Source organism: Sitophilus oryzae, unplaced genomic scaffold (assembly GCF_002938485.1).
Source record: "Sitophilus oryzae breed Bouriz unplaced genomic scaffold, Soryzae_2.0 scaffold_484_pilon_pilon, whole genome shotgun sequence".
NCBI classification, from domain to species: Eukaryota; Metazoa; Arthropoda; class Insecta; order Coleoptera; family Curculionidae; genus Sitophilus; species Sitophilus oryzae.
The window spans coordinates 392,924-416,901 of record NW_022147067.1 but is presented as its reverse complement, the minus strand read 5'-3'; the positions used below and the strand labels follow the sequence as shown (position 1 = coordinate 416,901).

The window sequence follows — 23,978 nt, the reverse complement described above, 5'->3', positions numbered from 1 at the left end:
AATTTTGAGTTTTTATTAAAAAATGAGCTTGATTTTTTTTTAAACTTATATTTTTGTCCGAAGTTTCCTTTTAACTGGTATAACATCAAATTTACACATTTTTAAAGGCATGTCCGAAGTTACCCCACCTATGGGGATAACTTCGGACACTTTTCAAACATAAAAATATATACGTTAGAAAAAGAAAGTTCCACATTTTTTTTAGTTAGACATAGGGGAAGGATGTAGTAACCCACACAAAAAATATTGGTTGAATTTGAACACACTTAGGTCAAGTAACTTACAAAAAACCTCAAAAACTATCCGAAGTGGCCCCGTTTTACGGTACCATGCTCTGTATATCCTGTGATAATTTAGTATTTAAATATGTATAATTAGTATTAAAAAGAGCACAATCACAAAACACTTAGAAATAAATAATTTGTGAAGTTGAAACCAAAAATTTTAATAATTCAAAAATCTCTCAGTATAGATATGTACATTTGATATTAGCGTAAAAATCAGAAATAGAAAATCTGATATGAAGCTTTTTCAGAACACTTTTCAGATCATACCGATAAAAAAACGGCGTTAATTTTACATATGAAATGTCATCGATCGTTATTTAAAGTATCTTGACACCGTTTTTTTTGAATATACTGTATATAGACATTCGAAAATGTTTATATACACGATCGCATTTATATACAGGTACTTTTGAATTCAATATTGAGAATTTTCAAATACAAAATCACAGACAAATATAAACATACACTCACAGTTAAACTTATAGCAAAATGTGAGTTTAAATCCCCATATATTGCTGTTTGAACTTAAACACATGGCTTTTAAAAATATTCGGTAAATAAATATATCTGGTACATAAAGTATCACTCCAAAAAATGGGATGTGAATTTTCAAAAACCACTACAATAAAAACATAAAACATTAACGTTTTAAAAATCAGTGCCAAAATTCGTTAATAAAATCAATTTTGAACTTATTCAGAAGTAAAAATTATATAGCCAAAAATATAGAAATCAATTTTAAAAATACAAAATAAAAGGTGAGGTGAGTATTAAACACAAAAACACTAAAAATATATTTTCCAAACAATTTCTTTAATCCAAATTGTACATTCTTCTTTGATTTGTCTTCTTTTCTTCAAATTCCTCGCTGAACTTGTCCGAAAACACCGAATAATTATACGATTACACCAACGATAAACATCAAAGACTACGAATCTAAGTTGATTGGCTATGTTGAGTGTATTTCCGTAATTTTACAGCAAAATCAAAGAGATATAGAGGAAATTAAACCGAAGCATTTAATATTCTAGATACTAATCGTACATGATACCTTACACGAATAGAGTGATTTGAAAAATACAATTAAAATTTTCGCGAAAACCGCCAAAATCGAGTTTTTTGGAAATAGTTCGAAATCAGTTAAAACTTCCTTACTAAAAAGAAACTCTACACTTAGTTAATATTCCTAAAATATAGAAAGTGTTACAAGCAAGCCAATGACACAGTGTTAGCATTTTATTTTCTACCACATTTAACCGGTTTGAATTTGACATTCCTTAAAAATCAACTTACAGAGCATTTGGTCAAGTTTTTTAATATGAATAATCCACGTATGGCATACCATGTCAAAAGTCAGATATAGATATAAATATTTGTTAAATGGGACGCCCTATACATTAGAAGGCCCAAAGAATCTCCCATTCCTATTGAAAAAATATATAGTTTATGTAAATATCTGTGACATTTGACAGCATATGCCATTTTTGGTAATATACCCTTAATCTTGACTAAAAACCCTTATAACTTATGTTTTAACGAATATTAAAATGAGAAAATCAAATAAAATGCTAACACTGTACTTTGAAAAGAAAAAGGCGGTAAATTGATACCGACGCGCGCTTTAGTGGCGGGACCGATGAGATTCGTCTCTCCTATCCCTAGTATCTCTATCTCTTTCCCTCTCGCTTTCGCGACCGCGACCCGATTCTCGTTCTCTCTCGCGATACGAGCGCTCTTCGTAGTAGCGGGATTTCGACGAAGTATCGGCGCTAGCTTCGGGCGGCTCCACCGGCGACTTGTTCCTGGGTCTGGACACTCGTGGCCTAGGTCAAAATTAATATCTTTCATTTTTCTAGTTATTTGCCGATGTAAAGAATTAAAAACAGTTTTGATCTCAAATATAAGACAGCCATTTTTATATTTATTGATTTAGGATATTTTGTGGCTGCTGTATCTAATGATAAAAACGATATAGAGAATGCTTGGCGATCGATCAACGTTACGTCATACACTGTCGTGCTCTTTCTACCTCTTGGCAACCAGATGAAAGAGATTGATGACGTCATTACAGCATTTCGTAAATTACTCCACATTGGCAATTGCCATTTATTTATGACTATAATTTTAATGACGGACTCAATCAATGTCAAAATTAAAGCTATATTCCATTGTAAAAGCAGGTTAACTACGGTAAGGATGGGCTCCTGAAAAATACCGGTATAATACGGAACAGTTTGACAAAATAGCAGAAATGCTGAATACTGATGTTTTTTAAATTCCAATATTCTTATTATAATAGGTAGAATTTTAAACTCATACTGGATGTATCTTTTGAATGGGGTTTAATTTTGAAAAAACACTTTGTAAATGAGCTGTTAAACGCGTCAGACACTTCAAGCATTTTTTGCAACAACAAAAAGATAGAATAAGAGTTAATGAACAAAAGAACCAGGAAAACGACTTTTACGCTGGTTAATTTGTTGGCAATATTGACAGATTTTTTTTAAGGAAATGTTCTGTAATAATAAAAATTTCTGGAAACACAGAAACGGAACAGAAAACCATAAACCATAACCGAGGTAAGAAACAAAACAGCCTAAAAATTGCTTGTGCTGTCAGATAAAATTCAATATTTTGAATTACAAAAATGCCTTCAAGCATATAATGATGACGTTTTTCTCCAGAAAGAGACGCTGGTGAATAATCTTGCTCGTAGACGCTGTATAAGGAGAAAGTACAATGCAAATGTGTATGTAAAATACAAATTGATAGACTTTTTTAAATGATATAGCGAGTTGCTGATGCTTTTTTAATCTTTGTTTTGATATTCAATATTATAACTCTGTCAATTTTTAAATTGCTTTATCCTTTCATCTATTTCAATTTTAAAATAGTTAAGTGTTGTTTTTGAGTTTTATTTTTAAAACACAACTGCTGCAGTAACAGAGGGGTAAACTAAATAACAACGACCTGACAAAGCCGCAGAGAGCACTAATTTAAGTTTTTGTTCCAATTAATTTTAGGTCGTCGTAATTCAATTACGTCGATATTACGGATGAAAATTGGTGTTTTTTGAAACGAGAAATTTGATTTCGATGTCAATATGACTCCTACTTCTAGGGGGCGTCACCTACAAGTTTTTTAACTGATGTGAAGCATAATAACTTTTCGTCCGTACCTGTATAAAACGATGGAGTAAAAAATATACATTTCCGTATTTTTTTACGTAAAAAATGTCTCTTGGTAAAAATCGCCCCTAGCAACCGTTTTCAAGATATTTGGAATGGAAATAGTCAATACATGTCATTTTTGACAAATAAATATGTTGATTAGATAGTTATGTGACTGAAATGGGGATATGTACTGAATGTACCAAATGATAAATTTAATTTAGGAACTTTTTACTTTTTTTAAGAATAAACTGCCAAAATTTCCCGAATACAACTGGGACCACCCTATATTTTTATAACTGGTAAACACGATCATTTAAACAAAAACTGAATAAAGATATGAACTGATCTCAGACACACCCTAAAAAACGCATAAATGACAAATAATGATGACGTAACATTGAACGATCGCCGAACCATTCTTCATATAATTTAATAATGATTCTAAAATACTTACTCTTCAGGTTCTCTTTCTCTGTAATCCCTTTCCCGTTCTCTCTCTAGCCTTTCGCGACTCCTGGAACGATCTCTATCTCTTTCCCTCTCCCTGTAACTATCCGTGTAATATCTGTCTCTCTCGCGCTCACGGTCGCGATCCCTATCGCGTTCTCTGTCCCTGCTCCTGTCTCGATACCTAGATGCATCAAAAACGACAAGCTGTAGTCTAGCGAACGACAAAAATAAGTCGAAAAAAAATGGTGCTTACACAGATTCATTCCGGTTACTAGGATACCGCATTTTAGGGTTATCATTCTTTAATTTCGTTTCAAATATCCTAGAAATTGACCATTATCAAATTCGTTCATCTTTATCGGGGCTCCGATTCTAAATCTTTTTCAAGATCGAAAGTATTCCTGATAATACTCGTCTGAACAAGCTTATTTTAGTTACATTTCTATAACAAGTTTAAAATGGCCACGTTTGTAGATAAATTTAAGGTAATTGAGATATTTCTTCTTGACCAGCTAACTTTAGACCTCTTAACAGGTTTACTAGAGTTGTTAAAGGATAAAATTACATTTAGATCGAAAGGCATAAAAAAATAGTAAAAAGAATGCAGGAGTATTTATAATCATATAGTGACTGATAATCAAATAGGCAGTAGGTGTTATGGACGAGTAAAAACTAAACATTTATCTTAACTTATACAATTATTATTTTAAAGCACAAATTCAATTTAATCAGGTTTCACATGGATTTCGACTGTCGAAAAGATTTAGAATCAAAGCCCAAAATAAAACGAAAATTCATAGAAAATTCATAATCCAGAAATAAATTTGTATATGTCAATCTATCATCCACTTTTCTTCCCTCTTCAGAACTGATAAAAACGAGAATTTTTAAAATATATACATTTGGTGCAATTAATGCAAAGCAAAAAAAAATATTTCAATATTACTGGGCCCCGATATTGGTGATTGGGTAAATTCGCAACCAAAAATTATTGAAGTATTTGACAAGTAATTTATATAATACAGAATTATAAAAATACAATAAAATCAGAATCCAATAAGCAGTGATTGGTAAACTATTAATCTACAATCTATAATGTCAGAATATAGTCTGTCCGGCAAGAGAACATATTATACAAGTTTGACAGGTGACATGCAAAAGTGACAGGAAAAAGCTTACTATAATAAATGAACATAACTAACATTATACTGTCTCTCACCAGACAGACTGCGAAGAGTACACAAATAATTTTTAGTAGGCATTATCAGCTTGATCAGATCTGTCTAATAGATGCAGTTTTATACGTGATTTTTATGGTGTTCTTGTCAACCATTAGAACAAGGAAAGAAAACATTTTTGTTTACTAAAACTTTTTATTCTAAGCCTATTGTAACGTTATTTTACGTGTATGAGTAAATGAATAAATACATTTATACAGGGTGGCGCACCTCATTCGCCTCGGTTGATTATACGAAAACGAAAAGATGTAGAAACAAAATTTTTTATGGGTATATGTGGGAAGGCAATGTGCATAATTTAAAATTATTTTGAAATGTACAGGGTGTGTCAGAACTAAGATACATACCAAAGTTATATTTTTTCTTATGGAACACCCGGTATTTTATTTCATTTTTGGATTGTTGAGCATAAAATAAGCCGTTTATTATAAGAGTTTAATATGTTTAAAATCTTTGGTTTTGGAGATATTTAAAGTTATTTAAATATGCATGCTATAATAAAAAAAAATTGTCAACACTTTGTACATTACTTTTCAGAATTAATTCTTGTGCTGACTTTCAAGCCAGAGAAATAAACTTTATTAAAAACATTGATTGCTTCCTTAAATGTATACAGGGGTATCAAAAATTGATGGTCTGTTTTAAATATTTATTTTACATAACACTACATATTTTTTAAATAAGTCGAAGCAGATTTAATTGCTCTTTCAAAATTTCAATAAAGTCCATAAACTAATGTCAGTTTTGAAAATAGCTACTAACTGTCACTAGCAACTTGCCATGGCGACATCAGCCATCTTGAATGCCATTTTACTGAAAAATCGCTTTTTATTAGTATAGAGGTAACCCTAACATAGTTTGAAAGAACACTTAAATTTGCTTAGACTTATTTAAAAAAATACATAGTGTTGTATTTGAAATAACGAAGTTTTTATATAAAATATTTAAAATAGACCTGCAATTTTTGATACCTCTGTATACATACAAGGTAGCAATCATTTTTTTAGTAAAGTTCATTTCTCTGGTTTCAAAGCCAGCACAAGAATTAACTCTGAAAAGTAATGTACAGGGTGTTGACACACATTTTATAGCGTGCATATTTAAATATTTTTAAATATCTCAAGAACCAAAGTTTTTAAACATATTAAACCCTTAATAAAAAAAATAAATGCCTTATTTTATGCCCAAGAATTAAAAAATGAAATAAAATACCGAGTGTTCCATAAGAAAAAATATAATTTTGTTATAGAATTTAGTTCTAACACATCCTGTATATTTGAAAATAATTTTAAATTATGCCCCCCCCACATTGGCTCTCTACATAAACCCAAGAACGGTAAACTAATAGGATTGCTCATCCTCATAAGACGTACGTTCGCCACTTCCCGCGCTTCAGCTGACAGTTGTGACGTCATTGTAGTCCTTGTCATGATAGTGTGTATTATTAGTTGCATATGGTATACTTATAAAAATAACAGCTGAGAAATTTTGAGTTAATTATTTTGTCAATTTTAAATATGAAAAAGGTGTTTTTAAAGTTTTTAGAGCTATAGAGTGTATAAATACGTTCAGATTGTGTTGTGGATTGTGACAAAGTGCTTACTAAGTGCCTACGATATTGTTTATTAATTATTTTAAAGCAAAATATGGAAATACTCTAAAAAGAATGCCTGAAAAAGGTGATGCTGGGAACTACTGTTCTTAAAAATGCATTATCCGAGTATTTAATACGATTTATACAGTTAATTTTCTATACTGCATACATATAAGGTGTTTAAATAAATAAAACTAAATAATGAACGTTTTGCACCCCGCAACCAATAATGCACGTGTGTGTATTATTGGTTGCCGGATAAGGACTAATAACCATGACAAGGACTACAATGACGTCACAAAGCGAGGAGTTTTCGCATGCACCTGGCTGACACTTTTGGCTGAATGAGCAGTCCTATTAGGTTAACTGTTCTTGACATAAACCCATAAAAAATGTTGTTTCTACATCTTTCCGTTTTCGTATAATCAACCGAGGCGAATGAGGTGCGCCACCCTGTACATAAACCAGTACATAATCTACTATTATAATCGAGCGATATGGGATGTGATATTTAGGGGGGGGGGGGGGATTTCAAAACTATGAATATCGTTGCTCTTCTGATTCACTTATTTTATATAATACGGGAGGGAATGCAGAATTGCCATATCAAAATTTTGCTTACTGTATATGAGTATAATTTAACTAAAATTATACTAATTATTCGAAAACCGAAAATTCTGAACTAAAAAGTTAGGTTAAGATCGCATTTTCATATTGAGAATCATAGATAAAGGAAATAAATTTAGATTGGAAAGCCCGTCAAAATATATAATTTTTTTAGGTCGTGACCGTTGTACGCGATCTGGCGCTGCTATAGCGGTTGCTAAGAACAACCGCCAACAATAACAGGAATAATTTTCTCTTGCCAAAGTCAGAATCTTCAAAAATCATAAAATATTTCAAAATTTAAACAGCACTTATTGAAAAAATCCCAAAAAGTGTTTAAAGCGTCCATTCTCAAAGTAATATTACTATCTTGTGAGTTTAATTTAAATTTTATTTACTCAAACCCGTGATAATTGTGAAAAAGTAGCATTAAAAACTAAAAAACTGAGGTGTGAACTGTAGACTGCAAAACCATCGTGGATAGTGGCATAACGTCGGTTTCTAATGTTTCATAGGTATTTCACGTACATGTCCTTATATAAAATAAAGTTTTTTGTATGCAACACAGTGTATTTTATTTATAAAATTAAAAGAAAATAATAATAAATTTGAATAAATAATGTGGCGACATAATTCTGGAAAAAGCCGAACCGATCCGAAATTATCTTCGGAAGAAGCTTCGGGTCGCGACAATTGCAAGAATAGCGCCAAATAGTGTTTACATTGTCCTTATGGGCACTTTCCAATCTAAACTTGTTTCATTTTTCTATGTTGAAAATAAATTGTGAGAATAATTTATACAAAAACGTCATGTCAAAATATTGTATACGCTAACTGAGAAATTATGGCGGTATTGGATTTTGTCATATCTGCCTATTGTATATAATTTTCTGAATTTTGGTAATACTGTTATAGGAGAGAGTTCTAATATAAACTAATAAACTCCAAGTTTGAATACTGAAATAAATTGAACTGTAAAGCAATGGATTTTCCCCATATCTGGTTGAATAAAAATCATTTACCAAAAACTGCTTTAACTAAACATTTTACATAAAGAAGAATGATTTTTAAAATACAATCGCACCAATTACCTCGAGATCAAAATTTAAAAGTAACTTCTATTAAACAATTATATTAATTATATAAAAATACCTCAAATTAATAATTAACTTACCTTGATGAAGATCTTTCACGTCTCACTCTTCTGTGAGACCTATCCCTAGACCTAGACCTGTCTCTTCTCGACGAGCTGCTATAGCTTTTATCTTCGACACCTCGCAACGTGTCTTGCAACGAACTGATCAAAATTTTGCACCTGTCATCATTAGCCACTTTCGATTGCTTGATCAACGAAATGGCCGTTACCAATGTCTCGATGGCGCTGGCATACTCTCCAGCGGCCGCGTCAGAAACAGCCCTAGCAATGGCCGAGGACGAGACAGTTCTGTTTCGAGACATGATATCCTCAAACTCCTTTTGTAATAAATAACCAATATAAATTATTAATAATAAATAGAGTCTTATGATTTTTTTAAATACCTGCTCACTAATCGGAGGAATATCTGATCTATGCTCGGGTGGCGGTCCTCCGTAAGGTGGCTGGCTCATGTTTGTTGGAGGACCGTAAGCGTGAGGTGGTCCGTGTGGAGGAGCCTGTTGGGGTCCCATGGGAGGACCGTGGGGTGGCCCATGAGGAGGGCCTTGTGGCATAACTGTAAAATATAACGATATTAATACTGCCAGTAGTAGTTGATTACATTACATTGCGCCAACTATAAATTCTAAACATTTACTCGTTTATTTTTGTTCACTCTCGGAAAAAGTTCTCCAAAAATAAATTTTTGAGCATTTTACAACACTAGTTATACTCTGTTTTTTTTTCTCAGGTAAGATTTCGACAGACGATGACAGAAAAAAAGCAGATGACGTCCATACCAATCCATTTTTTTTTAACTAAAAAGTTTCTAATATTTTTTAAGTTAACTATGGATGGGTTTATATATAAATCCGTAATGCGTCATCTCTTGTTGTTTTTAACCAGTTTTATTAGTTTATTTCAAAAATGACAGATGAACGACAAACGGACGCCGATGTGTATGAACTCGACTTAATATTTGTGAGAGTTGTCAAACTCTTGCCAAATTATAGGTTATAATTTTGTCAAATTATGTCAAGTAGAAATGATAAATATTTTGTTTTTTGCATTTTGGACTGTGTTATTACGTGTTTTGTGTTTTTTAAAATTAAGTGGAGGAAAACTCAAAGGGGAAATTAAGTGTTGACTCAGATCATAGTTTACAGTTAATGTTCGGTGCCCAGAGAGACAGTTTGCCAGAGATTATGGACAGAGAGTTGTATTAGCTACAAATAAAGTTTGTATACTATCTTGTAATATGATACCAAAAACTGGAGTATATAAAAGCAGCACACAATAGGTAAATAATAATCATACTGAATAATTATACTGATAAATGTAACAATAAATGCAGATAGTTGCTTGAGCTTGAAACACGGCGTCAAAGCAGGAAATCTTTTTTATATCTTTTTTTGTATGTGGTGTTTTTTTAAATACACCCTTGCTTGTTTTGTATTACCACATACTGTAATACTGTTTTTAATAAAATATAATTGTGTAATTTTATTCATATTCATTTCATATTTGTTGATTTTTTCAATTTTATAAAGTTTTTTTTTCACAATATTTTGAAGTAATCACTCGTCACACAAATTTTAAATATATTAATTTTCTGCTATGCGATGCGTTCCAATTGTACCAACTTATTTCTTAGTAAAATAAAATAAACTACTTTGAAAATAAAATGACAGACACATCTATCACTGTCAAGGATCTTGTCTTGGGACAGACTATATGTGCAAAGTGTATCAGGACTTAAAATTGACTTAACACTTTTACTTCAACATAGAAAATGGTAAAAACTATGAATAGGATTGATGTGATTCAAAATTGCAGAGAAAATATTTTTAAACGATTTCTTTGTCTAGAGACTTAATTTTTGACTGAAGATGTTATGTCAATCTGTGTCAATCTTTAATTTATGACATCTAGTGAGAGTAGGAAAAAACAAGTATACCATTTTTTCTCAATTGTATGGTTGATAACACATTCAGCAAAAATATTTTAATGAAAGCGAAATAAAAAACTGTTTCATCACAATATACTTTAGTCTTAACACTGAAAGCGCGTTTCACTAATCATGTTAACATTATCAGCAACTGATTAAAACCGCTGTTAAAAGTAAAGTATTTAGTGCTGTTGTAACAACAAATATTCCAACCCCCAACAGTAATTTTACTGAATGTATAAGATTTTTGCAAAAAAATTTAGAATGTATGTAACTAAAAAAGATACATACCCATAGGTCCCGGCCCGGGTCCACCCATTTGCATAGGTGGCGGGCCTCCTGCTTGTGGGAAAAAGGCCGGATTAACATGTGGAGCGGGTCCTTGGGGTGGTCCCTGCGGCGGTATGACTCCTGGTGGACCTTGCATCGGCGGCGGCCCCCTAGGAGGTCCTTGCATTGGAGGAGGACCCTGTGGGAAGCCTTGCTGCATCGGTGGACGATTCCAATCAGGACGCATACCGGGACCACCAGGAGGGGGTCCTTGTTGAGGCATTCTGGGCGCTTGACCCTGTGGTGGTCCTTGGAACTGAAAATCTGCACGTTAAGCAAATATCTCGTTAAGTTATTCACACAAATAATACCATATGAGGTCTGGGTGGACCTTGAGGACCTGGCGGAGGACCTGGACGCATCGGTCCCATGTTTGGTCCAGGACCATTGGGTCGTGGAGGTCCATTCCACTGTGGTTGTCCCTGAAATCTCGGTGGTTGTTGATTCATATTGGGAGGGCCATTATAACCTGGTGGGCCTTGCATTCTGGGACCACCTGGAGGACCCATTGGTCCCCTCATTGGACCTTGGTTCATAGGCATTCTTCCTCCAAAGTTTGGCATAGGGCCTTGATTTGGGGGACCTTGATGTGGTGGTCTTGAATTAGTATTATTTGATGGAGAAGGTCGAGTTTTTGATTGGCTTTCGAAATTTGAAAGTGCCTAGGTATACAAATTATAACAAAATTAGTTAAATGTATTCATTTGTACTATAATAACTTACCTGCTTTGTAGTTGGTGTAACAACTGGATGCTGACCATTGAGTTCTTTTTTAGGCAGCAAATCCAAACATTTTCGCATGCTGGCATCTGAACCAAGAGAAATCACACAAAAACCCTTTGACTGACCATTTGCACGTTGCTCAAAAAATTTAACTTCATGAAAATCATTTATGCCAATGCTATGAATGGAATTAGCTATATCTTGGTCAGTAGTCCACTAAAATTAATAATACAATATTAAAACTGAAGAACACATTTAAATTAAAACTAGTTTAGTACCCATGTTAGATTTCCCACATACAGTTGATGTCTTCTACCTGATGTGTTATGCGATGCTGCAGCTACTACAGCCCCATTTGTATTTTCATTTGAACGGTTTTCAAATTTTGTGTCCGCATTTTCTGCATTATTTGATGCAGCCGGAGTTGCAATAACGTCATCGTATAGATCAACATTTTCGCCAGAATATTCATCCTTAAAATAATGAAACTGTAACTACAACATGAAGGTAAGCAACGCCTTGCCGGTTTTCAAAAATAGTACTATTACAATTACATTCTACAGTTGTGTATGAAATGCATGGATTAAATGTTAATTTACCGGGTATTAAAAAACTTAAATATATCTTACTTGTGCGAAATCCTGCTCTATATCATCAGCATATAAATCGATGTCGTTATCCGCCATTTTACACGTTCTGGTATTCCGCGGCTTCCCCTCGAACTCGAAACTGTTCCATAATCTCCTCCACAGAATATACTAACGAAAAAGAAGCCCAAGTTCCTTGTAATAAATCGGTTCCATTTTCGTAACGCCATCTCTCGACATAGCTGACATTATAGGTTAGCCAAAGGGGTGCGGGGCCGGGGGGAATTGTAAAATACACTTTTTTATTTTAATTATTTTTATTCGCTATTTGCAATTTATTTTTAAAAACACATTATGTGAAACAATCACATAATATGTCTTAAAAATAAAATTTACAAACGGAAACAAAAGGAATTAAATAATCTGAAAATCTACAAAGTTTATTGATAAAAAAGTTAGGCTATGCAAATTGATAAGTATATTAAGTATAACTCCTTTGGTATAACACTGTTAAACAAACATTAACAAATCATAACATAGAAACAACTCTCATAGAACTAAAAGTACTATTACATAAAAACAGGTGATACAATACTTCAAAAATTAATTTTAACATAATAAGACTGCAGCACGATCATTCTGATTGGTCCTGGTCCGGTCGTAGCTCACGTCGTATTGTCGGTAAGCAAAATCCCTGTCCAAAAATTTGACGATCAGCGCCATCATCCGTCATAATTGGGAAACTTTTGCTGGAACCATTTTTAATATTTCACTTACATGGCCCTGATCTCCTCTTCATAAACTGTCAAAAGTCATAAACTTAACCCCCCCACAGAGGTTCTTTTATTTATGAACTTAGCTGCGAACTGCGACGCTGCCACGCTGCACGCTGTCAAATAACTATTGATAAATAATTCGGGCTCTCCAAATGGCTATCTATGGGTGGCTTTTAAAACAGGGATGGGTAAATAAATATCCATATCTATATCTACTCTTTGTCTATAATAGTTGTTTGAGGCAGATTTTTTACTTTTAAAATAACGTAAAATACTGTAATAAAGCTACGCTTGTATCAAAGACCTCAAAAGCAGGGTTCGGAAGTAGTTAATTAAGACGTAATTTACCTGATTAACTACGTATAGTTTTTCTTCTAAAACTACGTCTTTTCCCGTTCATTAACTACATGAAAACTACGTTAATAAACTATGTATTGATATTATAAATAATTTTCCTTTGTATGAGGTGTAATAGAGATAATATGATGTAAATATTATATTTGAAGCCATATTTCTTCTGTTTTCTTAAATACATTATGTGTTTTTTAAAGCTTCAACTTATTATAACCTCCAGCGTTGCCAATGGTCCAAAATTATATTCCACGGCGAACATACCCAAATTCCACAATCACTAGCCAGGTGCGGTCTTTAGGTCTGCGACCAATCCGACATTTTTTTTATATAAACCATAGATATGGAGGGCTAAAAAAAGGAGATTTATCGGCAATGGGCAAATTTGAAATTTCTGTCCCCACTTTTAAGCAGCTTCCTCGGTTTGACAGCAGAGGCACTGCGATCGACTGGGATACTACATTTTCATTGTTAGTATACGATTTAATTGTGTTTTTAATAAAATTTATAGTTAATTTACTGAATTTTTAGCAGTACAACAATGAGTCGTGGTAGAAATTGCTTTGTACCTGGCTGTACAAGTGGGAATCCCAATAAAAACAAGGCAAATAAAGAACGGGGTGAAAGAAACCCAAGCCTTTTCAAAGCTCCTAATGTAAGTAGTATGACTATTTATTTATAAAAATTATGGATAGATGTTAAGAAAAACATTAAAATTATATACTGTCAGTGTACAGATTAAATTATAAACCAAATTAATAGGAAATATAGCCTAAAATCAACATGTGTATAACATAACCTAGGAGGCCTTGTTATAAAATTAAAATAATTTAATACTTACTAGGTGCTAAAATTACCTGTTGACATGTACCTATATTAACCACAGTTTGAACAGTGCTATTGAAAGTGAATATTAAATATTTATACTTCAAGATCGTATTCTCAAAATAACAGCTTTAATAGTGAAAAATGTTTTTTTTTTATTTTATTTAACAATTATATATCTTTTATTAGGATCCTAGCTTGCTACAGCAGTGGCAAAAGGCGATACCCAGATCAGACAAGACACTTAGCAGCAAAGATGCTGTTTGTGAACTACATTTTCTAGATGAAGATATTTTGACTCATTATGAGATCAAATTAACTGACGGAACTATTTTTTGGCATAGTACATATAGATATTTAATATCTAAGTGCTAAATTGTATATTAAATTTATATATTGTATATTTTATTTATTAAATTTAGTGGAATTAGTTAATAGAAACAAAAGTTGTAATGTATTAATATTGCTAAATAAATATTTATATGATGAAATAAGTCAGCGTATATACATATTCACAACTCTGTATTTTTGTGCTTTTGAAATAAACTGAGTACATTATTTATTCATTAATATTTTATTTACAAACCTACCTTATATTAATAAAGTGAATATCAATAGAAAAACCTTTACAATTATTAGGTGACATTGAATATAATATATCTTGAATTTAATTGTCTACGAAACAGTGACAATTTGCAAAACTTTGCTAATGACATTAAAACTTACAATTCAACGCTAGAAAAAACGCTATTGAACACAGGAAACGTTTCAGCTCAATATACCTACTCTCTAGTTTCAGCTATAAAAAGTTATGGAATAGATAACACCGATCAAAGGGTGCAATGGTAACGTTCGTCTTCAGTTTCCATTTATGATTAAGTTATTCCTGATAAAATACTCTTAATTTTCGTTATTCAATCTGTCAATCGCCATAAAACCACTACTAGTTCGAAAGATTTTAATGTTTATTAAAATGGTATCACACTAAACTGCATGTAAACATGTCAATTTCAAATGTTTTAATGAAAAACTATGAACCTTTAAACTGCATCAACAAAACTATTAATAAAACACTAACACAATCACACCATAAACTATTTCATTCGCATTTCTCATCAAGAAACAATTACTGTTTACATCAAATCAAAGGTTGAACTGGTGATAAATTTGTTGCTGGAACTTCTATCTTTTTTGTACAACAGTTCTAGGGAAGATTTATTTTAGCAGCTTATATGTTTCTTCGGTCGTGTATGCACTAAAAAGAACCACATAATAAAACATTTTTATAATATCAACTTAGGAAAAGGATATATTAAACCGGCATCTAATATAACCTAACTAACTTTTCAAACTCAAATTTAAGGTTTTGTATTCACAATTTTAGCCACGCACATTGCTCAATTAGAAAAACCACGTTTCTAAAAGCTAACTCTGGTAAAAATATGCCCAAATATTAACTTGGCTCTATAATTTATAACAAAATAGTTATTCTTGCCATAAGAAGCTGTGTATTTCTAGTATCCCAATCATCACAAGCGCCCCTAACGGCGATTTTCGAACTTCATTTAGATCTCAAAAACTGGGCCCATAATTTTTGCGTGTTCGATCTGCCTCCTCCTTTAGACTTCAATTCATAGACAAACTAACAAAAGCTTTTGTTAGTTTGTCTATGATATAAACCACGTGATCTTAAAGAGATTTTGCATTATATAGTGACGTGTGCGGTGTGAGGTGTGATATGTGATATGTCGAAAATTTCGTCGGATTGCTTGCAGATCTAAATACCGAACCTAGCTGCTAACCTCGACGGCGACGCTCTTTTTACAGAAATCTGTAAAATTATGATGAGTCCTATCAAAGAATATCTTAATACCCTAGAAGTCTCGTCTCGCATCAAAATCTGACCTGTCGATGGAGCCTCGCTTTGGCGAGCGAGGGGGAGAACCACATCTGTCCTAATGAGCATCTGTCCTACCAGTTGTTCGGGTAGAGTCGTCCACCCGAACGCGTCCCGAACGTTAAAAACAGCGTTGTCAGGTTGTCGCATTTTCAAGAAGCAATTAACAAAATTTTCTGTATCGGAAAAAGAGTGTAAGGTATTTATATTATGTAAATATAAAATAAAAATAGACTAGAGACTTAATTAAGACTTTATTGACATATTTAATAAATAATTACAAGGTTTTATCTAAATTATTTTTCTTGTGTGTTTGGTTGCCTATACCTAATTCTAAAATAGTTTATATTATGCATTGTTTTGTTTTTTTATTCTCACAAATAAGAAATAAATGTTTTATAGTTTATATTATAAAAAATCAATGATTATACATTTTATTTACACCCCTTACACTGTTTTGTGTACTACCAAGAGTATATTTCGTGACCTCTTATGATAAATGGGCACAAATAGTTTTATTACTTAATGCTTAGATTAAAATATTTAATCTATGATTAAAATTTAATAATATATTTGTACATTAAATATAATAGACTAGAGGCCCAATTAAGAGTTTACTGACATAATTACTAAAGTTCATCTAAAGTTACAAGATTTTTTTATATGTATTTTTGGTTGCCTATGACAGGCGAGGGCAGGCGTTTATTTAACTCACAAATAAATGTTTTATGGTTTTTATTATAAAACAAGGATTAATTTATTATACACCCCTTACACCTTCACAAAGATTCCAAGGGGAATATGTCGTGACCTCTTATATTAAAATGGACAAGGTTTATTAGTCAATGTTTTAGTTACCCATCAGCGTCTTTAATAAAAATCTAATGTATTCTATCTAGTGTATTTTTCATAGAAATGATCTGACATCATAAAAAGCAAATTTTATCAAAAAACTTTTTGATTATCTATATTGTTTAACTTGTAGTTTAACCTAACTTGCACATAATTTTTTAATTTAAAAGCAATAATTTTTTTTCTTGACAATATGGTGAACTTTAATATAACTAAACTCACTTTATAACTTAATTTTTGTAATATTCGTTTTTTAGCAATTAGAGTAAAAATTAATTAGGATACAATTTCTAATTTGAAAGATATATGAAATTTCATCAGTTTTTCCAATTAAATAAATATACAGGTTTTCTAAAAATATCTAATTTACTTATTATTTTGACATATCTACTAACTTTAATTTTTTTTGTTTTTAGGTATTTATGTTCTTTTTTAAAAATAAATTAAGAATGATTCAGAACCACGGATGTGTGTTCAGAACTGACTCCTTTCGGCCCAATTTAATTAGATATGTTATAAAACTTACAAATAAATGATTTTTTTTTCAAACGCAACAAAAGTATTAATTTTGGCGACGTGATTATAAAATAAAAGTAATTTTAATGCCTAGGCATAAAAATAAAGCACTTTTACGCATACAAGCACAAAGTACGAAAATATATTATTAAACTGATTATAAAGTGTCAAATTCAACGGCGAGTGTAACCATAGTTTCTCGATATAAGTACCGTATGATCGAATAAAAACGGCCTCAGCGATGGCTATGAAATGAAGATCGCTGTCATTTTATATGTAAATTTATATGGGAAATGTCATCGATTGTCATTTCATAGCCATCGCTGACGCTGTTTTTATTCGATCTCATACGGTATAATTAGTTACAAAGGTATTACTTTTAAATCTTGTTATATTATTTGCAAAGTTTGAAATTGTTTAAAAAAATATTTGTGACGTTTGAAAAAAATAGCATGTCCTATTCGGAGTAAAAATGACGGTTTGTGCCTATGGCCTGTAATGAAATAAATTATTTTATAATATGAAAAATTGTTTACCTTTTTATTTTTTATAGATTATTGTCAAAAAAGTGATTGGGTGCAGTATTAGTAATAAGAATAATACACAATGGTCACAGTGGTCGGCTATGAAATAATGATTGCTGTCATTTTATATTTAAAATTATATGGGGAATGTCATCGATAATCATTAACAAGCTAACTGGACGCCGTTTTTTTTCGATCATACAGTACTATACAATTGAAAAAAAATTGCTGCTCTTCCAGCTGTTTTTTTTTTGATTTTACAGTATTTATATATATTTATATGTAATTTGTTTTAATCAACTTTACATATTACGGTTTTTATGAATTCCTTTGCTCACATATTTTGTTCTTATTATTTTACCGGTTTTGTCTCAAGGCACTCAGGCAAGAAATACCTAATTATTAATGTTAAATTATTATTAACTACTTTTAGGGGTCGTTACAGGTAGTCTTTGCTATACACAGAATAACTAATTAACTAGTTACTTTACTACGAATAAGCTCTCCATAGTCTTTACTTTCACTCTCATTAACATAATTGGAATAAAGTGAAAAAGAAATTTCTGTAAATTTCAGAATTTTCCCTTTTTATTATTTTCTTGACAATTTGGAGATCTTTTTTTATAAAGTACTTTTTTATAACTTTATACCGTAATTTTGTAATTTTAATAAATAAAATGTTTTTTAGCAATACAGAGTATTGCAACCACAGCTGCAACTTTAAGATAGATATTTTTTTCTGGTTATATTTGAAAAATTAATTCAGATCGATACATTTTTTTAGTTTGAAAAATATTTGAAATTCTATCAGCTTTTGCAATTTAAAATACAGGTTTTCTAAAAATACCTTAACTTATTATTTTGACATACTAACTTAAATCATTTTTGCTTTTAGGTATACTCGTTCTTTTTTAAAAATAAATTCATATTGATTCTCAGACTGATTAAAAATATTTTAATCTAGAAAGATAATAATACAAATAAATATACTTAAAAAAATATTTATTACATAGAATAGGTATACTAGAGTTGGCATTTCAGGCCTTGGGTGCCGATTTTTGTGTGTATGAAGAGTACGGTCAACACGCTTAGTAAAATAAGATGTGTACTATTTGTATTTGGCAGAATAAGTTGTGGATTTTGTTTCTGAAAACAATAAATTTATTATATTACGACTTTGCTGCACACATGTATGGATAATTTATTTACCTTTATGCTTTAATGTTCAGACTTTACTGTAGTTTACGCTGCATCATTCTAAATTGTTCCCGAAGGGTATCCTGAAGACTTTATACATTTGTCCTACGTCAGATATTTTTCTGTAATCTTATATCATTGTCCTGACAAGATCTTCTAAATAAAGTATTCGAAAATACCCATGTTCTGTCTAAGCAGGTTTTTTTATCCTAGAGCTTAATATTCAATAAATCTACAAAATAAATGAGTTAACGAGGTTATAAATAGAAAACAAAAATAAATGCCTTTATAGGATCAGTCCTCTTAAATGTGCTATGTGATACACGATTGATACGATTTTCATGTATATGAAGAGTATGGCCAATATGCTTATTACAATCAGATGTATTGAACTTGGTATTGAATGCATAGGAAATCATCAGATTAAGTGTGGTTATGTAATAAATATTTTATATTTTTCTATCTCCGACCAGATCACCATAGCGATTCACACCTACACGCGTAAACACCAACCTAAGGCTTGCCGATATGTCCTTGTGCTAGAAGTATAATATAAAGGTCTGTGGTCTAGGAAGGCTGACACTTATGTCTCATATAATCGAAAAAACGGCGTCCAGTTGGCTTGGAAATGACGATCCTTGACATTCCCTATATAATTTTACATATAAAAGACACCGATCTTCATTTCATAGCCATCACTGACGCCGTTTTTTTTTCGATCATATTGTACCTACCACATGGTACATACCTACCTATCTCATATATCATATGCCTTATGGTTTTAAAGATGATAAATTGTCTTTTGTATTATGCGTATAGCTGTAATTCAAAAGAAATACATTTCGTAAAATACCACAATGTTATAGTGAATAGATTCATAATAAAATACTTACTAGTTTGCTTTTCCAGTTTAACGGTACTTATTTATCAGTTTTTAATCAGTTTTCCTTTGAGTTTCAGATTTCTTAACCTTAAAATTTTCACTCTTTTAAACCATCTCATTTTTGCTCATATTTTTATAATTACTTATTATGCCTAATACATGCCCGTGCTGTTTCCTGAAGAATGAATTTTTGTAAGCTACGATCTTGCAATTAAAACAATATCACATACCTGGAACCTGAAAGGACATCATGTGGGAAAAATAATTAAGAACATTTTTTCCGCAAATCACGGCTAATTTATTTTCAGGAATTTGTGGATAGCTTAATATTTTCTAAAAATTGTTAATCGTTTTACAGCTTTTGTTTGAATACATATTGTCAAGAAAAATGACCTATCCGCCAGAAATTAAAAATGTATTACTGGTTGCCTGCACAACCGCAACGTATCCGCCAGAAATTAAAAGACTTTTTCAGGCGCCATCTTTTTAGTCTAGATACACACCTGGGAATCAAGACATGTAGAATTGTCTTATATGAAGAAATACATTTTCCGAGGTAATCGTGTTTGAAATTTCGAGAAGCAGTCAATAAGTATATAAGCCGGAGCCATCGACAACTGAGACAGTTTTTGAAATTTGAATATACCGCGTGATTCATAACAAAATCGGACAATTTAATTGATAAGGAATCTTATAAATAGTTAGTTTGTTGTGTGTTATAAGTTTGTCAAATTCCAAAACAAAAAACAAGATTGAAAAGTATGCGACGTTGACAGTATTTTATACGTGAGTTGTGGAAAAATTGGACCCACGGAATCCGTAGGACAATTGAACATGTCGGAAGTGACGATTCAAGAGGATTTTAGGAGAAATTAAGTGGATTGGACGAATACCGCCACCGGGTGGGCGAGATGGCTTTTTGGTACTGAGACAGTCAAGCGAAGAAAATGGAGGAAGCAAGCGAAATTCAATTGGGCGATTTTATGGAGAATATGAGAAGAGAAAAGGCAGAAGAACAAGAGAGGCTGCGAAAGAAAAAGCAGAAGATCAAGAAAGACTCCGTAAAGAACGAGGAAGAAGAGCGAGCCCGACTAAGAAAAGCAGAAGAACAGGACCGCTTACTGAAAATTCTGAAAATCAAGACAAAATTTTCGAAGATTTGAGAAATCCAACGACAACAAGTGTATTAGGAATGGGCGTTTATAAGGATAAAAATTTGACTAATAAAAAGTAGAATGCAGAATGAAATGTATTTTGGCCATTTTTAACCAATGTGTCTTGATCAGTTTTTCAATTTTATTTTATATATAAAAGATAAAATAAATCACCAATTTTAATTAAATAAATACCTTACATTATTTAAGAGACATTCGAAAATCTTAGAAAATCAGGAAATTCCGACTTTTCAGAAAATTTTTTCGGAGACATCCTTTAAAGATTCTGAAGCTTAATGTTGGAAATGCGTTGCCAGGAAAAATAGAATCACTATTTAAGACTCAGCCGGTAGAAGATATTTTTGTTACGCCTTCAACCGAGAAAATGGAAAAATTAGAATGGACCTACAGAAGACCAAGGTACAAATATGGACACCATGGCGTTCATGGAACTGCGAACCTCAGGCCCCACGACCTACGATGGGCGAAACCACCTGGACGATGTACCACCCGCCAGTTTGAAGCAGCGGCTGCTGTCAACTTGGATGGACTGACCAGGAAAGCCATGGCGCATCATGTCATCGCTGCGTGGCCCTGCCCCTGGAACTCCTGCAAACTATTCCTGCAGCCCAACAGCAGGAATACCAAACTTTGGTCGCTGCACTGGACAGAAGATATGGCGACCAACATCGACGCCAACTTTACCAGGCACAGATCAAGATTACGCCTGCAGAGGTCGAAGTCTGCGGGAATTCGAAGCACAGACTTACGTCGCCTGGTACACCTAGCGTATCCAGAAGCACCGGAAGGATTTAGGAAGAACTGGCTGCTCAGTGCTTTATCCAGCGGACTGAGGGACAATGAATTACAGTGAATTACAGAGGCGCTGCAAATATCGCGATTTTTCTACCAGCAGCGAAGCGCCTCGTCAGAACGCTGAAAATAGAAGCTGCATTTAGCGCCATTCCTAAACAGAATATCTGTAAGCTCGGTATACGGTTGACTGAACAGCCAAATAGTTCTCACATAACGTTTATATAAGAAAATCGACAAAACAATTGTTTTAAGAAAACCAAAGAAATGAAAATTCCTGCGGCTATGAGGGGCTGACATGGATGCGGCAGGAAAGTGACAATGACAAACGAGATCCCTCGCATCAAATGCGATGGTCGGACAAAATCCAGAGAACATCAGGCACAGAGATAAAATCCCAGGGAGCATAAAGTTGCTATAGCATGTGGCAGGAATGGCCAGCATTTTAGGTGGGAGTAATCGCATCCATTTAGATGCTTGATTCCATTCACCATCGTGAGAACATCGGCACATCGAAGATCCCAGGACATAAATTAAATATAAAAGATCAACAACCAAAATGAACCAACATCAAGATAGGATTGCCGCGTCAAATGCGATTCCAGATACCATCGGTCGAAAAAACGTCAGGAAATCAACACTAATGAGCGAGTATTGGCTGAAGAAAACAAGAGCCCCTAGGATGTTTTTCCGTTAGGAGTCTAGGAAAAACCGCTGACAGTTTGGTGATCAACAGGAAGGTCAATGATAGAGAAGAATTCGAATGACTGTGGACACAGGCGCTATGGTATCGTTGGTGCGGACCCCAACTCAGTACAAGGATTGAAGAGGCGCTATGGTATCGTTGGTGCGGACTAACTCAGTGCAAGGATTGAAGATGATGCCTCTTAGAAGAAGAGTGTATCTTACGTACAGTTGCAGGAAATAGCCGTTGTACGGGGAGAAGGCTTTCATGGAATTGGAGTTAAGGGGAATTTGAAGCCAACGGCATAGCGTTTTGAGTGGCAACGCACATTTTGAAGATGATTTTATCATGGGTATGGATGTGATCAGTCAACATGGTTTTCGTTTGATCACCATAGAAACATCCTGAAAATCGGAAATGATATATTTTCTGTCAACTAAGAGAGCTGAGACCAGGAAATATGGAAGAAAGATCATCGAAATGCGTGATAGAACCTGGTGAGTACCAAGATAGACTGTGTTCCGAGAAAATGCGAAACCTCTCATTTTCGCCGTGTAGGACAGTACAAATCTCTTACGACAACGACTAGAATCGACGACGTGTGTTTTGGACAAAATGAAACATCATGAAAGCACTATCAGAGTCTGCGGAATTTTTTTTTATTGAGATTTTACAAACAATTGGCACGACGATACAATTAGGAAGCCGATCATAATGAAAGATCCCAGACATCTCGCAATACTACGGCTCAAGGAAGGTAACTGAGAGACCACCGTCGCAGGATATTGCGGACAGAGGGCTGGTTTTCAAAGCTCTCTGGGCTCAGTGGAATTCACTGGTGATTGAGAATGGTTGTTAAAGCGCACGTGGGAAAGTGCGGATGGCAGGTCGCCAACAACTCAGTTACTGAATTGCCAAGGAAGAAAGTCACTTGGGTATTTGGAAGAAATTCATGGTGGTAAAACTGGAGCCCATCTTGGGGTAAACAATTACCCTGAGCAAGCTGAAAGACCATTTTTACTGGGTGGATTTGTGAAGATGTTAAGAAATGGTGTCAACGTTGTTAAGATTTGCGCAGCTTTATAGGATAATAATTAACTGTGATTCTGGAGGAATATTATGGAACAAGATAACGTTGGACGGTCGTTTTAAAGAGTTGTTAGGAAGGTTTTTTTTTTCGAATTCAAAAGTGCTTCGTCCAAGTATTTTTTTTACGCTGTTCTATATAAGCGGATGAACTTTTCTGTTACGACCTCCAGAGCTAAATTCTACGGTAGTTTATACAGGACGATAGCGGATAATATTATATGAACCCACAGCGCATGAAAAGGGAGCATCCCCCAAAGTTAATTTTCATTTCGGGAGGTTTATACAGTCATCTAAGAGGCATAAATATGTTTATTTTTATATAACTCATTTCAGCTATTCTAAAGT

General features: G+C 33.1%; 2 protein-coding genes and 3 long non-coding RNA genes across 10 annotated transcripts; 1 reads left to right on the top strand and 4 right to left on the bottom strand.

Annotated features, from left to right (window-relative positions):
* Positions 1 to 1,079: 1,079 nt before the first annotated feature.
* LOC115886359 (cleavage and polyadenylation specificity factor subunit CG7185-like) lies at positions 1,080 to 12,251 on the bottom strand. Of its 4 annotated transcripts, none has more exons than XM_030905459.1 (10): positions 12,114 to 12,251; positions 11,763 to 11,957; positions 11,485 to 11,700; positions 11,073 to 11,423; positions 10,723 to 11,017; positions 8,888 to 9,060; positions 8,523 to 8,821; positions 4,164 to 4,232; positions 3,915 to 4,091; positions 1,080 to 2,116 (listed from the first exon to the last, which is right to left on the bottom strand). In XM_030905459.1, the coding sequence occupies exons 1-10, from the start codon at positions 12,168 to 12,170 to the stop codon at positions 1,909 to 1,911; spliced, it is 2,040 nt and encodes a 679-aa protein (XP_030761319.1). In that variant the 5' UTR covers positions 12,171 to 12,251; the 3' UTR covers positions 1,080 to 1,908. The 4 variants fall into 4 exon arrangements, with proteins under 4 accessions (XP_030761319.1, XP_030761320.1, XP_030761321.1 ...); XM_030905460.1 differs by having other exon boundaries at positions 1,080 to 2,110; XM_030905461.1 differs by lacking the exon at positions 4,164 to 4,232.
* A 1,286-nt stretch (positions 12,252 to 13,537) lies between these two features.
* LOC115886357 lies at positions 13,538 to 15,433 on the top strand. 2 transcript variants are annotated; one of them, XM_030905458.1, is made up of 3 exons: positions 13,538 to 13,668; positions 13,733 to 13,853; positions 14,213 to 15,433. In XM_030905458.1, the coding sequence occupies exons 1-3, from the start codon at positions 13,574 to 13,576 to the stop codon at positions 14,396 to 14,398; spliced, it is 402 nt and encodes a 133-aa protein (XP_030761318.1). In that variant the 5' UTR covers positions 13,538 to 13,573; the 3' UTR covers positions 14,399 to 15,433. The 2 variants fall into 2 exon arrangements, with proteins under 2 accessions (XP_030761318.1, XP_030761317.1); XM_030905457.1 differs by having other exon boundaries at positions 13,730 to 13,853.
* On the bottom strand, positions 14,968 to 15,616 carry LOC115886358. The gene is made up of 2 exons (XR_004050883.1): positions 15,367 to 15,616; positions 14,968 to 15,278 (listed from the first exon to the last, which is right to left on the bottom strand). It is a non-coding gene; the product is annotated as an uncharacterized LOC115886358 (long non-coding RNA).
* Positions 15,617 to 18,797: 3,181 nt separating this feature from the next.
* LOC115886352 lies at positions 18,798 to 19,241 on the bottom strand. Its single transcript, XR_004050881.1, has 2 exons — positions 19,022 to 19,241; positions 18,798 to 18,958 (listed from the first exon to the last, which is right to left on the bottom strand). It is a non-coding gene; the product is annotated as an uncharacterized LOC115886352 (long non-coding RNA).
* Positions 19,242 to 19,350: 109 nt separating this feature from the next.
* On the bottom strand, positions 19,351 to 20,276 carry LOC115886351. 2 transcript variants are annotated; one of them, XR_004050880.1, is made up of 4 exons: positions 20,123 to 20,276; positions 19,903 to 20,067; positions 19,758 to 19,828; positions 19,351 to 19,548 (listed from the first exon to the last, which is right to left on the bottom strand). It is a non-coding gene; the product is annotated as an uncharacterized LOC115886351 (long non-coding RNA). The 2 variants fall into 2 exon arrangements; XR_004050879.1 differs by having other exon boundaries at positions 19,762 to 19,828.
* Positions 20,277 to 23,978: the final 3,702 nt, after the last annotated feature.